Source organism: Austrofundulus limnaeus, unplaced genomic scaffold (genome assembly GCF_001266775.1).
Source record: "Austrofundulus limnaeus strain Quisiro unplaced genomic scaffold, Austrofundulus_limnaeus-1.0 Scaffold725, whole genome shotgun sequence".
Lineage (NCBI taxonomy): Eukaryota > Metazoa > Chordata > Actinopteri > Cyprinodontiformes > Rivulidae > Austrofundulus > Austrofundulus limnaeus.
Window position 1 is genome coordinate 150,717 of NW_013953127.1, and position 13,323 is coordinate 164,039.

Sequence of the window (13,323 nt, forward strand, 5' to 3'; positions counted from 1 at the left end):
CTGTACATGCATGCTCACAACCACACAAAAACAGGTGTTTACATCCTGGGTTTTCTATTCGGGCACTGACTGAATGGTATGTGCAAATGTGTATGTAAAGATATATGTATATGTGTATGTGTATATACTGTATATATATGAAAGTGTTTGGATATGTAGGTATGGGTATGTTTATGTGTATATGTTTAAATTTATATATGTATATGGGTATGGTTTTCAGCAAGGCTATAGTCATTATAATTATATAGATATGCATTTTTGTTGCTGTGGTTTTGTTATCTTTGTTTTTTGTTGGTGTGGAGCCAAGAAGTCGGGTGTGCTGTCTTGTGTTTTCTCAACATATATTTCACATATCTTCTAATCTCTCTTTCACTCTTTCTCTTTACATTTCACTTTTTTCTTTCTCTTTCTTTTTCTCCTATTAAAAAAAAGATTATAGAGTTCAGTTACTTTTATAACCCACTATTAGGCTGGTGTGTAGTAACCCTTGGGGAGAACAGAAGATTGCATGATTGTATAGYAGGAGGACACTCAGACCCCCTTTGAAGGGGACTCTTTAAAAACCTGACTGTTGTACAGAAATTGAGTTCATGTTCATGACAGTGTATGTATTGTATCATGTCTGTATAAGAATTCCTTGCGGCAAGTAAAAAGAGAGCTCAACCAAATCCACTTTTTCTTCGTTAACATTTGATTCTTGATAATTCATTTATCTAACATTTATGAAGCAACAGTTTCCCAGTTCTGAGTGGTGCTCTTGGATTATCCAATCAAACGACATGAAAATCCTCTCCCTGGGCTGCCATCTTATCGTGGTGGAGAATTTTGAGTGTCCTGATGATCCTAGGAGCCATGTTGCCAGGGACTTCATGCCCCCCAAAGACCCCTATGATGAGTGCAACATATGGACGTGGAGTTCCCTCGCCTGGACGCGGGTCACCGGGGCCCCCCTCTGGAGCCAGGCCTGGAGGTGGGGCACGTTGGCGAGCACCTGGTGACCGGGCTTTCACCCATGGAGCCTGGTCGGGCACAGCCTGAAGAGGAGACGTGACCCTCAACAACGGCCCTTCCCATGGGTTCACCACCTGTGTGAGGGGCTGTAGGGTTCAGGAGTAATGTGTGATGGGCAATGGCCGAGGGCGAGGACTGTGGTGGTCTGATCCTATAATTATTTAGCTAATAAAGACTATTTGACTAAGTAAATGAACAAAATATAGTTACTGAAGCACTAAGATCACTTAATTGTTAAACAGTCTAACTACTGATTGTATTAGAAATTAGCAGCACAAGGTAAACTACAACAGAACTTGTTTTTAATCAGATCAGGATGACCAGATCCTGAAAACCTGAATTTGGGACAAAAAAAGATGTTTGTGAGGGACAATGTGCGACACATCGCCAATGTGCCATAACATTTATTTTATTATAGATCTCACATTAAATTAATTATGGTAGTTAGTTCACAACAATGTTTTTTAAAGATTTTTAAGAAAAAATGTAAGTGTATTTTTAATTCAATATGTTTTAAAGTTTATCAGAAAAAAACTTTGATTAAAATCATATTTAACATTTTGTAATTTTATCACTGCCCAATGGAAAAAAAAACCATGTCACCCATTTACCAGTCTTTGTGCCTTTTCGTTTATTCAACATAGTTTCCATCACATGCATGAGTCAAATTAATTTTTTGTGGTGTTTTTATATTTATTTTTTGAACATAGTGGCGGCAGTGCGCGTCCTGCAGACCTTGCTGGTGTGCATTGTAATTGACAGCTGAGCTGCAGATCTGTGCCTCTCTTCTCTCCTCCTCCTTCCAGAAGAGTCAGGAGACAGAAATAATGAGGCATTATTTAATGGGTGCATATTACAACTACTGAGTAACGTTTGTGAAGCTTTTTTTTTCGGTGCCTACCTTTCATGTTTTGCCGCATGTTGTTCTCCGTTCTCCTCTCTGTGTGTGATTGATTGATTGACAGCCGCAGCCCATGAGGGGGGTGCATCGGCCCTAGGCTGTTGTAATTTGTTCAGCCCAGAATCAATCATTCATGACTAATGGGCCGATCTACCAACTGTGTGTACCGATATGAATCATAACTAGAAAGAAGAGAAAAAACAAAACAAAAAACGGCCCGGCCCAAAATCACCCCCCGCCCACAGGGCACGTGCTCGCTATGGCCGATGGCCAGTCCAGTGGTGCTTGGGCAAGACACTTTACCTGCCTTGCCTACTGATGGTGGTCAGAGGGTCCGGTGGCGCTGGTGCATGGCAGCCCCGCCTCTGTCAATGTTCCAGTTCAGCTGTGACAGTAGCTTACCACCATCAGTGTGTGAATGGATGAATGCCTGAAGTGTAAAGCGCCTTGTGGTCCATGTGGCCTTGATAAGGCATTCAGGCCATTCACCATTACCATTTTTTCCATATACTGATGAGACACACATCGAAAGGCACTGGGAGTGAAGTGTCTTGCCCAAGAACACAACTGAAACAGCATCGAACCGGCAACCTACCAATTCCAGGACGACCCCCCTAACCACTCTTCCACAGCTGCCCCAGAGTGAGGCAATCAAGCTGATTGTGTGAAAGTCAAGTAACTACTGTATATCCAATAAATTAAACAGAACAAATATCAGCATGGTGTTTTAGATTTGGAACCTAACAAAGAACAGTTCCATCTTCTTCTATGTGAGAAGCAGGAATTGTAACTAGTGGCCATGGTTACCTCGTAATAAAGATTGGTTCTGTTGAAAGAGCTGCTGAGTGTGATTGGCTGAGTGACACACAGGATCTTCTCACAGTCCTTCAGGACACTGCTGGTTGCTGTGGCTGTCAGGCCAAGCAACGGCACTTTGGGGAACTGCCTTTTCAGGATTCCCAGGAGTTTATAATCTAGAGAGAAAACACAAACAACTCTGACAATGTCTCCTCAGCATCTCCTCAGCTCATCTAATCAACAATATTCATCAACCACTGCTGAAAATGAAAGGACAATGTTTTCTGGCTATCTCATAAACCAGCAAATAAACAGTTATTAAACTGTCAGTAATAACTTAATGTGCCAACACCATTTCAAATGTAACCTTAGCAAATACAAAAATGGCTACAATTTAGAAAGGTTTACAGAAATTGAGCTAAAAGTTTGTGTTGAAGTAGCTGGTGGTCATCTCCAACACTTTGAACTCTGATAGACCAAAAATCGTACATCTACAAATTTTTCCACAACTTTTGAATCAACCCAATTCAATAAGGTCACCACAGCCAACTGACAACAGATGACACCAAAATATCTCTAACATACACTGCCTAGCACAAAAAAAAGTTGCCACCAAAAAAAAGGTAATATTTCTAACATTTCGTTGGACCATCTTCAGCTTTGATTATGCCACACATTCGCTGTGACATTGTTTCGATAAGCTTCTGCAATGTCACATCCAGTATTGCATTAATTTTTCACCAAGATCTTGCATTGATGGCGGTAGAGTCTGACTGCTCTGCAAGGCCTTCTCCAGCACACCCAAACTTAATCCCCAAATGGGGTTAAGGTCTGAACTCTCTGGTGGGCAGTCCATGTGTGAAAATTGTATCTCATGCTCCCTGAACCACTCTTTCACAATTTGAGCCTGATGGCATTGTCATCTTGGAATATGCCTGTGCCATCAGGGAAGAAACAATCCATTGATGGAATAACCTGGTCATTCAGTATATTCAGGTAGTCAGCTGACCTCATTCTTTAAGCACAATTGTTGGCGACTTTTTTTGGCCAGGCAGTGTAGTTCATTTTACAGATATAAATATAAAATTTAGCGTGGCAGTAGCTGAGCCTTATCCCAACATGTACTTTGAGGGCTACACATTGCGCAATCCTGGGCACTAACTGTTGGCGTCAACTTTGTCCATTGGTTTGGGTGTTCTGAACCCACCTGGTCTGAAGTCATGACCCCACTGACTGCAGCAGTGCACCTCATCCACAGCAATACGAGTCAGCAGCTTTGCATTGTAGGCTTTCTCCAGGCGAGACATCAGCATTTTGCTTTTGGCAATCTTCTCTGGCGTCACATATACCAGCTTGAAAGGATTTTTTGGATCAACCATTCCTGACATCACAGCCTTGGAGTGCTCCTAAGAATGTTACGAAAGACATCTGTGCTATCAAAGTTTTCATAAAATGTATTTTTGGTTTGTAATAAATATAATCTGGCCTTTTCTAAATAAAAATCCTGCCTTAATGAACTGTCTAAACCATCAGTACCACATGCTTTTGATGAGCTATGTTCGAAACAGACTCTATCTACATTGGATATGTATCAGTCTCAGACTACTGAGAAACAAAACAAATTATATTTGTTTAGGCAAATTCACATTGAAGAGACAGAACATCTTGAGAGTTCACACTTTTTAATGGTCTGTACCTTCCCAACAGAGCACATTGCTTCCAGACTGCAGTAAGTTTACTTAAAGTTTCTAAAGTTTCTAAAAATGAAACGGAGACTGGGCCTTCAGGCCTTAGACTTGCTTATGGTTTCTGACACCCTGTCTACTCTTATACCTGCCTCCAGTCTCTAGGTCACCAGAGAGATCAGGCTTGAACTTATGTTCAGTCGGTTAGACTTCATAATGTTCTAACAGGTTAACAGGGGAGGAGAGTGTGATGGGAAGATGGAAGGAGAAATTTGATAAGCTAATGGATGAAGAGAATGAAAGGGAAAGAAGAGTAGATGTCATAAAAACTATGGACCAGAAAGTTTGAAAGCTTAGTGACGATGAAGTTCAGAAAGCTTTGGAGAGGATGAAGAAGGAGAAGGCAGTTGGACCTGATGACACCAGAGGAGGTATGGAAATGTCTAGGAGGGATGCAAGCGTGGTTTTTAGAATTGATTAGTCAAGGACATTTTTGAGAGTCAGAAAATCCCTGAGGAACGGAGGAGAAGTGTTCTGGTGCCAATTTTAAAGGGATCCATGATTAGTTGTAACATTAGATTTTATTTGATAAACATTTATTTTAACTGTAAAATAAAGACTGTAAAAATAATGTGGGATGTTCAGTTTTTATAATTTTGTAAACTAAAAGTTTAAAAATATATTTTAACACGGACGGGACCATTTTATTTCCACGTAAAGCATTCTGGGTAAATGATGACGTGGATAGGTTCTTGGTGCGAGGCTGCTAGCGAGCTATATCCACCCTGAAGGTTAATCTTGGACAATATCTGATGATCGACTCTTTTAAATGAAACCAGAGAGCGTTGACAGAGAGGAGAAGGTAGAAATGACTCAGCCTGTAACTGAAAATATGGATGGAGGACAACAGAGCTGCTTCATGGAAGAAGAACCCCAGCTGAGCCTGTTAGCTTTAGCTTTATCCCCGACGCTATCACCATATATGAATGAATTGATTTATTCAATCAGGACAGTGTGCAATTAAAACATAAACATAAAAACATTTGATGCATTGCAACAGATTTAGCCTAAGGCTAATTTACATCTATAGTCCCTCCAGACAGTAAAAACAAAACAACATCCAACAATAACAGAAATAAGAGAAAAAAATAATAACATAAAAATAAAAATAATATAAAACAAAACATTTTGCAATTAATAATAAAAATACATAAACACCCCACCGCACTCTCCAAACATATATGTATTAGATCAGCACTACACATTCTCCTCTCATCACTGAGGTCCTCCATCCACATGACAGAGAGGGGAACACAAAAATGACTCAGCCTGCAACTGAAAATATGGATGGAGGACCTCAGTTTAGCTTGTTTGTCGCGCTAGCGCCGAGCTAATACATATAAGGCAATACTGTTTAGCGTTGGCGCTAAAGCTAATAGGCTAAGCTGAGGTTCTTCTTCCATGAAGCAGCTCTGTTGTCCTCCATCCATATTTTCAGTTMCAGGCTGAGTCATTTCTACCTTCTCCTCTCTGTCARCGCTCTCTGGTTTCATTTAAAAGAGTCGATCATCAGATATTGTCCAAGATTAATCTTCAGGGAGGATATAGCTCACTCACACCGATGACCTGTCCATGTAATCATTTACCCAGAATGCTTTGTGTGTAAATAAAATACATTTTTAAAAAATTACTAAACTAAACAGCCACAGTATTTKTACAGTCTTTATTTTACAGTTAAAATATATGTTTATCAAATAAAGTCTAATGTTACAACTAATCAGGGATCCCTTTAATAACAAAAGTGATGTAAAGTGTTGTAGCAACTACAGGAGAATTAAAAGCCACACGGTGAAGACCTGGGAGAAAGTTGTTAAAGCTGTATTTAGACACGAGGTGACTTTTGTGAGCAGYAGTATGGTCTTATGACAAGAAAGAGCACCACAAATGCCATCTTTACTTGGAGGATGCTGATGGAGAAGAACAGAGAGGGTCAGAAATGACTTATTGTGTCTTTAGAAAAAGCAAATGACAGGGTGCTGAGAGAGGAGCTGTGGTGTTGTATGAGGAAAACAGGACATTGTTGACCTCTGAAGAGGAAACGGCTCAAACGAGAAGTAACAGTGAAGTGATCTGGGTCCAGTATTAATACAGTCATAACACACCATTTGACCTCAGTTGTCAGTTATTACCTTGGTGCTGGATGCATTCAGCATGACGGCTGAAACATTAGTGGACTTCAGGTACATGACCTGGTCCTCCATGAGGGACACCATGGGGGTGACAACCAGAGTGAAACCTGTCAAAAGATACCAGTCAGACAAACTGGAACATTTAGCATGACATTTAGCCCTGCTAAAGGGAGCCAAAACTCCCATTCTTTTATCAGCTTTCTTCTGTTCTCAATAGTAATTTGGGACTTAGGCTTCAGTGGAAATAATTGAATCAGACATTAGATGTCTAAACTGAAGCTGTTTTAAATGATTTTACCATTTTGTAGAGGTGTTCCAGAAATTAACTCAATTTCCTTATCCACTATCTAGTGCCCTAGAAACTTTATTTGATAAAAGTAGAGTACAAAATTTGAACACTATTGGTGGAAATAGACCATAATGACCATAATTTTATCCTGAGCCGACACAGCACGTGAGACTAATGCTATTGTCAGCTGCTAGTTGTTGTGATTGTCAGACAAGTTAAATATACTTTCAGTTAATGCTTGGTATGGCGATATTGCGATATTCAAAAAACAACAACCTCTGAGCAAGTTAGAGACAATAATTTGCCAATTGTGGGCTGCTGTGGGCTGCATTGCTGACTCTTTTGTAATTTATTTCTTCGACGACCACTGCGAGTTTTTTTAAACCAAAAATATAGCTGGGCTCCTTTCAGATTAAAACTTTTGGTGATTTTCTTTCTAGATCAAGCAAGCTGCTCGATGCACAGGAGGAAATACCTACAAACTTTATCAGTACAAAAAATAGCTAAAAGTATGCAGCACCACAGATACAACCATTTTTAAAACCCTTTAAAACACGTACTTCACAATACTTTGATCTGTTCGACATAATAAGGGGCAAAAGCCATTCTGTGATTCCTCTCATGCTGCTGCTCTGGTTCCAGAATGTCAAGCTATTTGCATGTTTCTCCATTAATTATCAGTTACTCAACACACATATACTACAGTATTTTCCAAAGGCTATACCGCCATATAAAAAAATTAATACTACCCAATTCTACCTACAATTATCTTGAAGTGTTTAATATAAAATGCCCCATGAGGGCCTAAAGATCATCACCATCCAATATTGAATTTCAGCTTTGAGCTTAGAGATTTTGAGAGATTATAATAATGTGTTGATGAGATTATGAAATGGCAATGATGAAGGAATAAAGTCTTCCCAAGTTTCTGCTGAGGAACATTTTTCTGAAATGGTTTTAAGATTTTTAGATGCAGTTTTTTTTTWAAAAACAAATGAACTTCTGCTCAACTTTATTTTGTGAGAAASTGAGCTTATTGCTAAAAAAGATTTAGATGAGAGTTGTTGGCATAATATATATGTTTAGTTTAAACACTTAATATGCTTACTATGTTCCATCTTGAATAAAATATGGATTTATGAGGAATAACTGCAGTCTGTTTTTCTTTTCTTTTTTTTTACATTTTCCATAACATCCTAACTTTTTCAGACCTGGTTGTACATAAGCATTGAGTGACCGATAACTGAAACACATGAGAATCTGCAACAATAAACGACTGTGTRGATACCCTGGGAGCAGACTGCAGGAAGTTGGTAGCACAGACTTTTCCCTCTTCCTGTTGGCATCACCAGGAACAGATCCCTGCAATCCAGTGTCAGGTTGATGGCTCGGAGTTGCAGCGGTCTGAATTTGGTGAGATTAAATATGTCCTTCARGTGTTGCTCCACCTCTTTGGACCAAGGAAAATCTAAAAAACACAGATCAACAACCACACTTACACCAAAGATCCAAACATGGATCTTTAATGGAAGGATTTGTTRTGTAGCTGTTGACTACCTGTGCCATCATAGTGCTGCATTTCCAGCTGGCTCAACACAGGCTCCGCAACTGAAGACTTGGAGGACGATGAGGATGAAGAGGATGACGGCCGCGCAGTGTTACAAGCCTCTTCCAGCTCCTGCAGCAGTAAGTTTTTCCGAGAGGTGAGCTGAGCCTGCTTTTCCAGAAGTTCTGTGATCTGTTGCTCCACAGACTCCAGCTCAGCCTCCACAGAATCTAGCTCCGCCTGTGCATCTGGCAATACACAAAGCAAGATTACACACAGCTTCACGCAAGCTAGTGTTACAACTCTGTTAGAAAACTACATTTAAACTGATACCAACAAAGAGGGTCATGTTAAGGAGAACACACTAAACATGATGCTGCTTAATCTGATGTTTCAGGTCAACATTTCTAGTTTTATGAGTTGGGGGGTGGGGGGCTAACAACTGAACCTCTATTGGGATGAGCTATCCTAAACCTCAAGGACGAAGGACACTCTGCCTGAGGACCAATATGTCCATATTTTAGACAGAGTAGAAAGATGGTTTGAAAGGAGGGTAAAGGAAGACATTTATGTCAGATTAGAAAAAAACAACTTTAAAGAGAAAAGGTCTCAGATTTTAGCTGTCTAAAACATATACTGGTTTGAAAGTGGCTCATRGTATACTTTCTGGACAAGCAGGCTGAAGTCATATACAGATGTAGTAAACTAAATTAACCCAGTAAATGTTCTAAACTTGAACAACAAACTTTTCTTAAGATCAGTCTTCCTACAGCTTTCAGCCTTTTTTTTTCAATCTTTTTCAGATTTAATAATTCCTTTTCTGGCCCTTTTTTTCTGTTTCTGAGTGCGTGATAAAGAACAGATTAAAACTTAAGTGCCAACCCTCCTGGCACTTAAGTGTTGCYTTAATGGCTCATTTAAAACTCRCAAGACAGCTCAGTCCGGGACAAACAGGTGTTCTGTACCCCTCTTATCATTCAGGACACAAAAGRCTCTTTGCCCCAGTCTCGATTTTCCGTCCCACACCACACTTCTACAGAGGCGGAGAAGTCAAGCGGGCCGACTTGTGGAAAAAAAAACCCTGCAGCCTCATTCTGGGTCCAGGCTTTCCTTAAAACCTGTTAGAATGAATGGACCAGACGGGACCCAGCAGGCACATGCTTAATGGAGGATTTCTCCCCTAAAGAGGCACTCCTGATCCGAAGAACAACCCACACATTTATTGATGCTGCCTACCCTTCCGTCGACTTGTGGACCAGGTTGGTGGCAACTGGTTACTTTGTGGGGTTGTTCTCCCAGTATCTGCAGCTGCTCGCCTACCCAGGGATGTCCAAGCTTTTTGGGGAGGCCTTAAGAGACCACAGGCTTCTCCGTGCTTCTCCCACCAGCCGCCTTGCCTCCYTCTGAGCCTCAATCATCGCCTCCACTGCGAGATGAGAGGGGCCTGTCCCCAAGTCCTTTGCAGATCTCTCCTCATTGCCACTGCCCCCGTTAGAGGAAGGTGGCAGCTTCTCCAGGGCCGGTGGCTGATCATTCAGGGCCTGGAGAAGCTGCCAACTTCCTCTAATGAGGGCAGCACAACAAGGAGAGCCTTGCGAAGGACTTGAGGACAGGCCTCTCAAGGTCTATCCGACAGGGTCCCACTCACCCGAGCTGACAGGGTCCCACGCTCTACAGAGGGTCGACGCCTCCTCCGCCTGCGCTACCCAGAGGGTCTCCAACGCCTCATGCTTCTTCAGCATCCCTAGTACCTACACCTACTCCCAACCGCCTCCCCAGTCTCCTGGTCCTACGTCTGTTCCTGCTTCCCAGTCTTCGGGTCCAGCTACCCTGTCATCTACGCCTATACCTGTTCCAGCTCCAGAGTCTCCTAAGTCTACACCTGCTCCCAAGTCTCCTAGATCTACGTCCGCTCTGGGCCGTCCACCAGAGCTCTCACCCCACGCCAGATGCACCTAGGGTCATCTGTAGAGACAATTTTTTTGATTTCATTTTGTTTTTTCCCCAGGGGTTTTCCTGTTTTTTTTGTGTTCCTTTTTTTACTCTTGCTTTATGTTTTTCTTGTACTTTTTCCTGTTTCGTCTGTTCATCCTGAGTCCTGTCTGCCTTGTGGTTTTTGTCTCTTGCCCTCCGTCCTGTTTTCTGTCTGTAATCCCACTCGGCCCTCCCGTGTTTGTGTTTTCAGTCTTATCGTCAGGAGACAATCTTTAGAGAGAGGGTACTGTTAGGATCTGTGTCTTGTACTGTGTCTCCCTCTAGTGCTCTGTGTTTTCATTACAATCTTTTCCTCAGTCTGCTCTGTCTCCTGATTCACTCTCACACATGTCTGTGCTCAGTAATCACCCAGCTGTTTCCACTTTCCACTTAACCCTGCTGATAAGTGGACTCTTGTCACCTCTTCCTTGTCTGTTCATTGTTTGGTTTTTGCCTTGGCTTCCTCCCGAGGTCCCCTGCTGTTTTGTTTGTTCATCACAGCCATTTCGGCTTTTTCATTTAATAAAGTTTTTGTTATTCCTTGAGCCTGCCTGCATTCTGGGTCCAACCTTGTCTTAAAACCTGTTAGCAATGCTGTGACTCAGACAAAGCTTAAGTTGATTGTAGCTTCCGCTTCRGAAAACGGCTAAAGTGCAATTCTACTTAATTTTTCACTACTTTGAGCCTCTTTAATCTATTTTAGCTTAAAAACTAGAATACGTACTTAGACATGGTAACCCTGGATTAGATTATTCTACATTGATTGCAGAATATTTAAAACAAACTTTTTGATTTGTGAACCCTTTATTTGTATATTTAGGATAAAGTGGTGTAGTGAGGGATTGTGTGTTGGTTTAATTTTTGTTTTATTTTATAGTTGTTGGGTTTTTGTGTGCAAGAATAGTCCACACTGGGGTGAGGACTGATGGGGATTCCTTTATCTAAACAAATAAAATGTACACAAACAAACAGCAGCAAATTATGCTTCCAGAAAAAAWAGTATTTAATGCTAGTCTTTGAAAAGGATTTATGGTCTTGATTACTAGGTAACATGTCCTACATTCTAGTCTAGTTCCAACCCAATGTAGTCCTACTGAAATCATGCTATCGTCCAACTATGGATMAGCTGCAGTCCAAAAAACTTAACAGTTTTACATCTGAATGGGTTGATGTGGGTCTAAGACACGCCTACAATATTCTTGAGGATGCACAAGGACACACAAAGACAGAAACTGTTCACAGGTACACTTCAATTCAATTCAAATTCAAAAATACTTTATTAATCCCAGARGGAAATTAAGGATGCTCCAGTGAAATCTAATTCTTGAAGTTAAACAGCTTGGTGTTTGGATTTTAATTTCTTCTTTTATTGCAGCTGTCGCAGAGAAACCTGAAACTTGTTCATGTCAGTACTGTTCTAATTTACCTTACATTTAAGCTTTAATCATTTRTTTTTCTAATAAAAAAAGCATCTGAAATAAGAACAGAAATACTCACCAGCAGCATCCATGTTTCTACAAAAACAGGCCTCTCGTAAATGTTGATCTGACTCCCTGGATGAGAAAGAATTGTGTGTTAACCAAAGTTAACTTAATTTATATTAGTAACATTTTTTAAGAGTCAAATGTCTTCTCCAAGTCTACAACACATGTAGACTGGTTGGACAAACTCCTATGCCCACTTGAGGACCCTAACAAGTGTACAGAGCTGGTCTGCTGTTCCACAGCCAAGATGAAAAACTTGTTCTTTTGAGATATGAAGATTGTTTAATAATTTGTCTTTCTTGTCCAGCACCCCTGAATTGATCTTACTGGGGACCTTTCAGAAAGGAGTTTCAAACGCAACAAACCGGCAACGTCTTTAAGGTTCAATATTGAAAACATTAGATATTAGAATAATATTACAAGACATAYAAAAATAAGTTGGTATGGATATTAAGAAAACATAAAACACAATATTACAGTGACTTATTAGACAAAAGTAACAGTGACATGAAAGCAACATGGCGGGTAATCAAGAGTGTATTGACAAACAATGAAGCACGATCAGATACTTCAAAATATTTTGTGGAAATAGCATGAACCTTATCTGGGCACAATTCATAAAAATACTTACTTTGAACCTGTGCATAAACTATAAAATAGTCATCATCATCATCATCATCATCGTTTATTTATAAAGCACAATAAAAACCAAAGTGCTGTACAGGTGCATAAAATAAAAACAATGAACAAAGTACAGTAATAAAATGAACAATAAAATCAAACACAACAGCAAAGGCTGGCCTAATGATCCTGCTCTTCAGACTCAAATGCCTGTTTAAACAGATGAGTTTTTAACAGAGACTTAAACTCATTTAGAGACCCAGCAGACCTCACAGACAGTGGGAGATTGTTCCAGAGCCGAGGTCCTGCAACTGAAAAGGCTCTATCTCCCCTGGTCACAAGCCGAGACCTGGGAACAACTAAAAGCTTTTGATTTACAGATCTCAGGGATCTATTTGGAACGTGAGGCTGAAAAAGCTCAGTGAGATAATGAAGTGCCAAACCATTTAGACATTTAAAAACTAAAAACAAAATCTTAAAAACAATTCTAAAAGAAACAGGCAACCAGTGAAGAGAATACAGAATTGGAGTGATGTGTTCGCGACGTCTTGTCCCTGTTAATAAACGGGCAGCTGAGTTCTGAACCAGCTGTAGACGACGAACCAAAGACTGATCCATCCCACAATAAAGAGAGTTGCAATAGTCCAGTCTAGAAGTGATAAAAGCATGAATTACCCTCTCAAGTGCATTATGAGGCAGGTAATCCTTGACTTTACTTATAAGTCTCAGATGATAAAAGCTAGAGTGGACTACTGCACTGACCTGTTCTTTAAATTTAAAATCAGAATCCAAAATCACCCCAAGATTTCTAACAGACACACGGCC

General features: G+C 40.5%; 1 protein-coding gene across 3 annotated transcripts in view; it reads right to left on the reverse strand.

Moving 5' to 3' along the window:
- The window catches only part of recql (RecQ helicase-like), a 35,711-nt gene that overhangs the window by 20,916 nt on the left and 1,472 nt on the right, over window positions 1–13,323 (reverse strand). For all 3 annotated transcript variants that reach the window (XM_014028194.1, XM_014028193.1, XM_014028195.1), the window contains 6 exons: window positions 11,891–11,946; window positions 8,431–8,667; window positions 8,162–8,341; window positions 6,585–6,691; window positions 3,918–4,116; window positions 2,720–2,886 (listed from right to left, as the gene is read on the reverse strand). In XM_014028194.1, coding sequence (XP_013883648.1) covers window positions 2,720–2,886; window positions 3,918–4,116; window positions 6,585–6,691; window positions 8,162–8,341; window positions 8,431–8,667; window positions 11,891–11,946 — 946 coding nt within the window. The remainder of the gene's footprint in view (window positions 1–2,719; window positions 2,887–3,917; window positions 4,117–6,584; window positions 6,692–8,161; window positions 8,342–8,430; window positions 8,668–11,890; window positions 11,947–13,323) is intronic.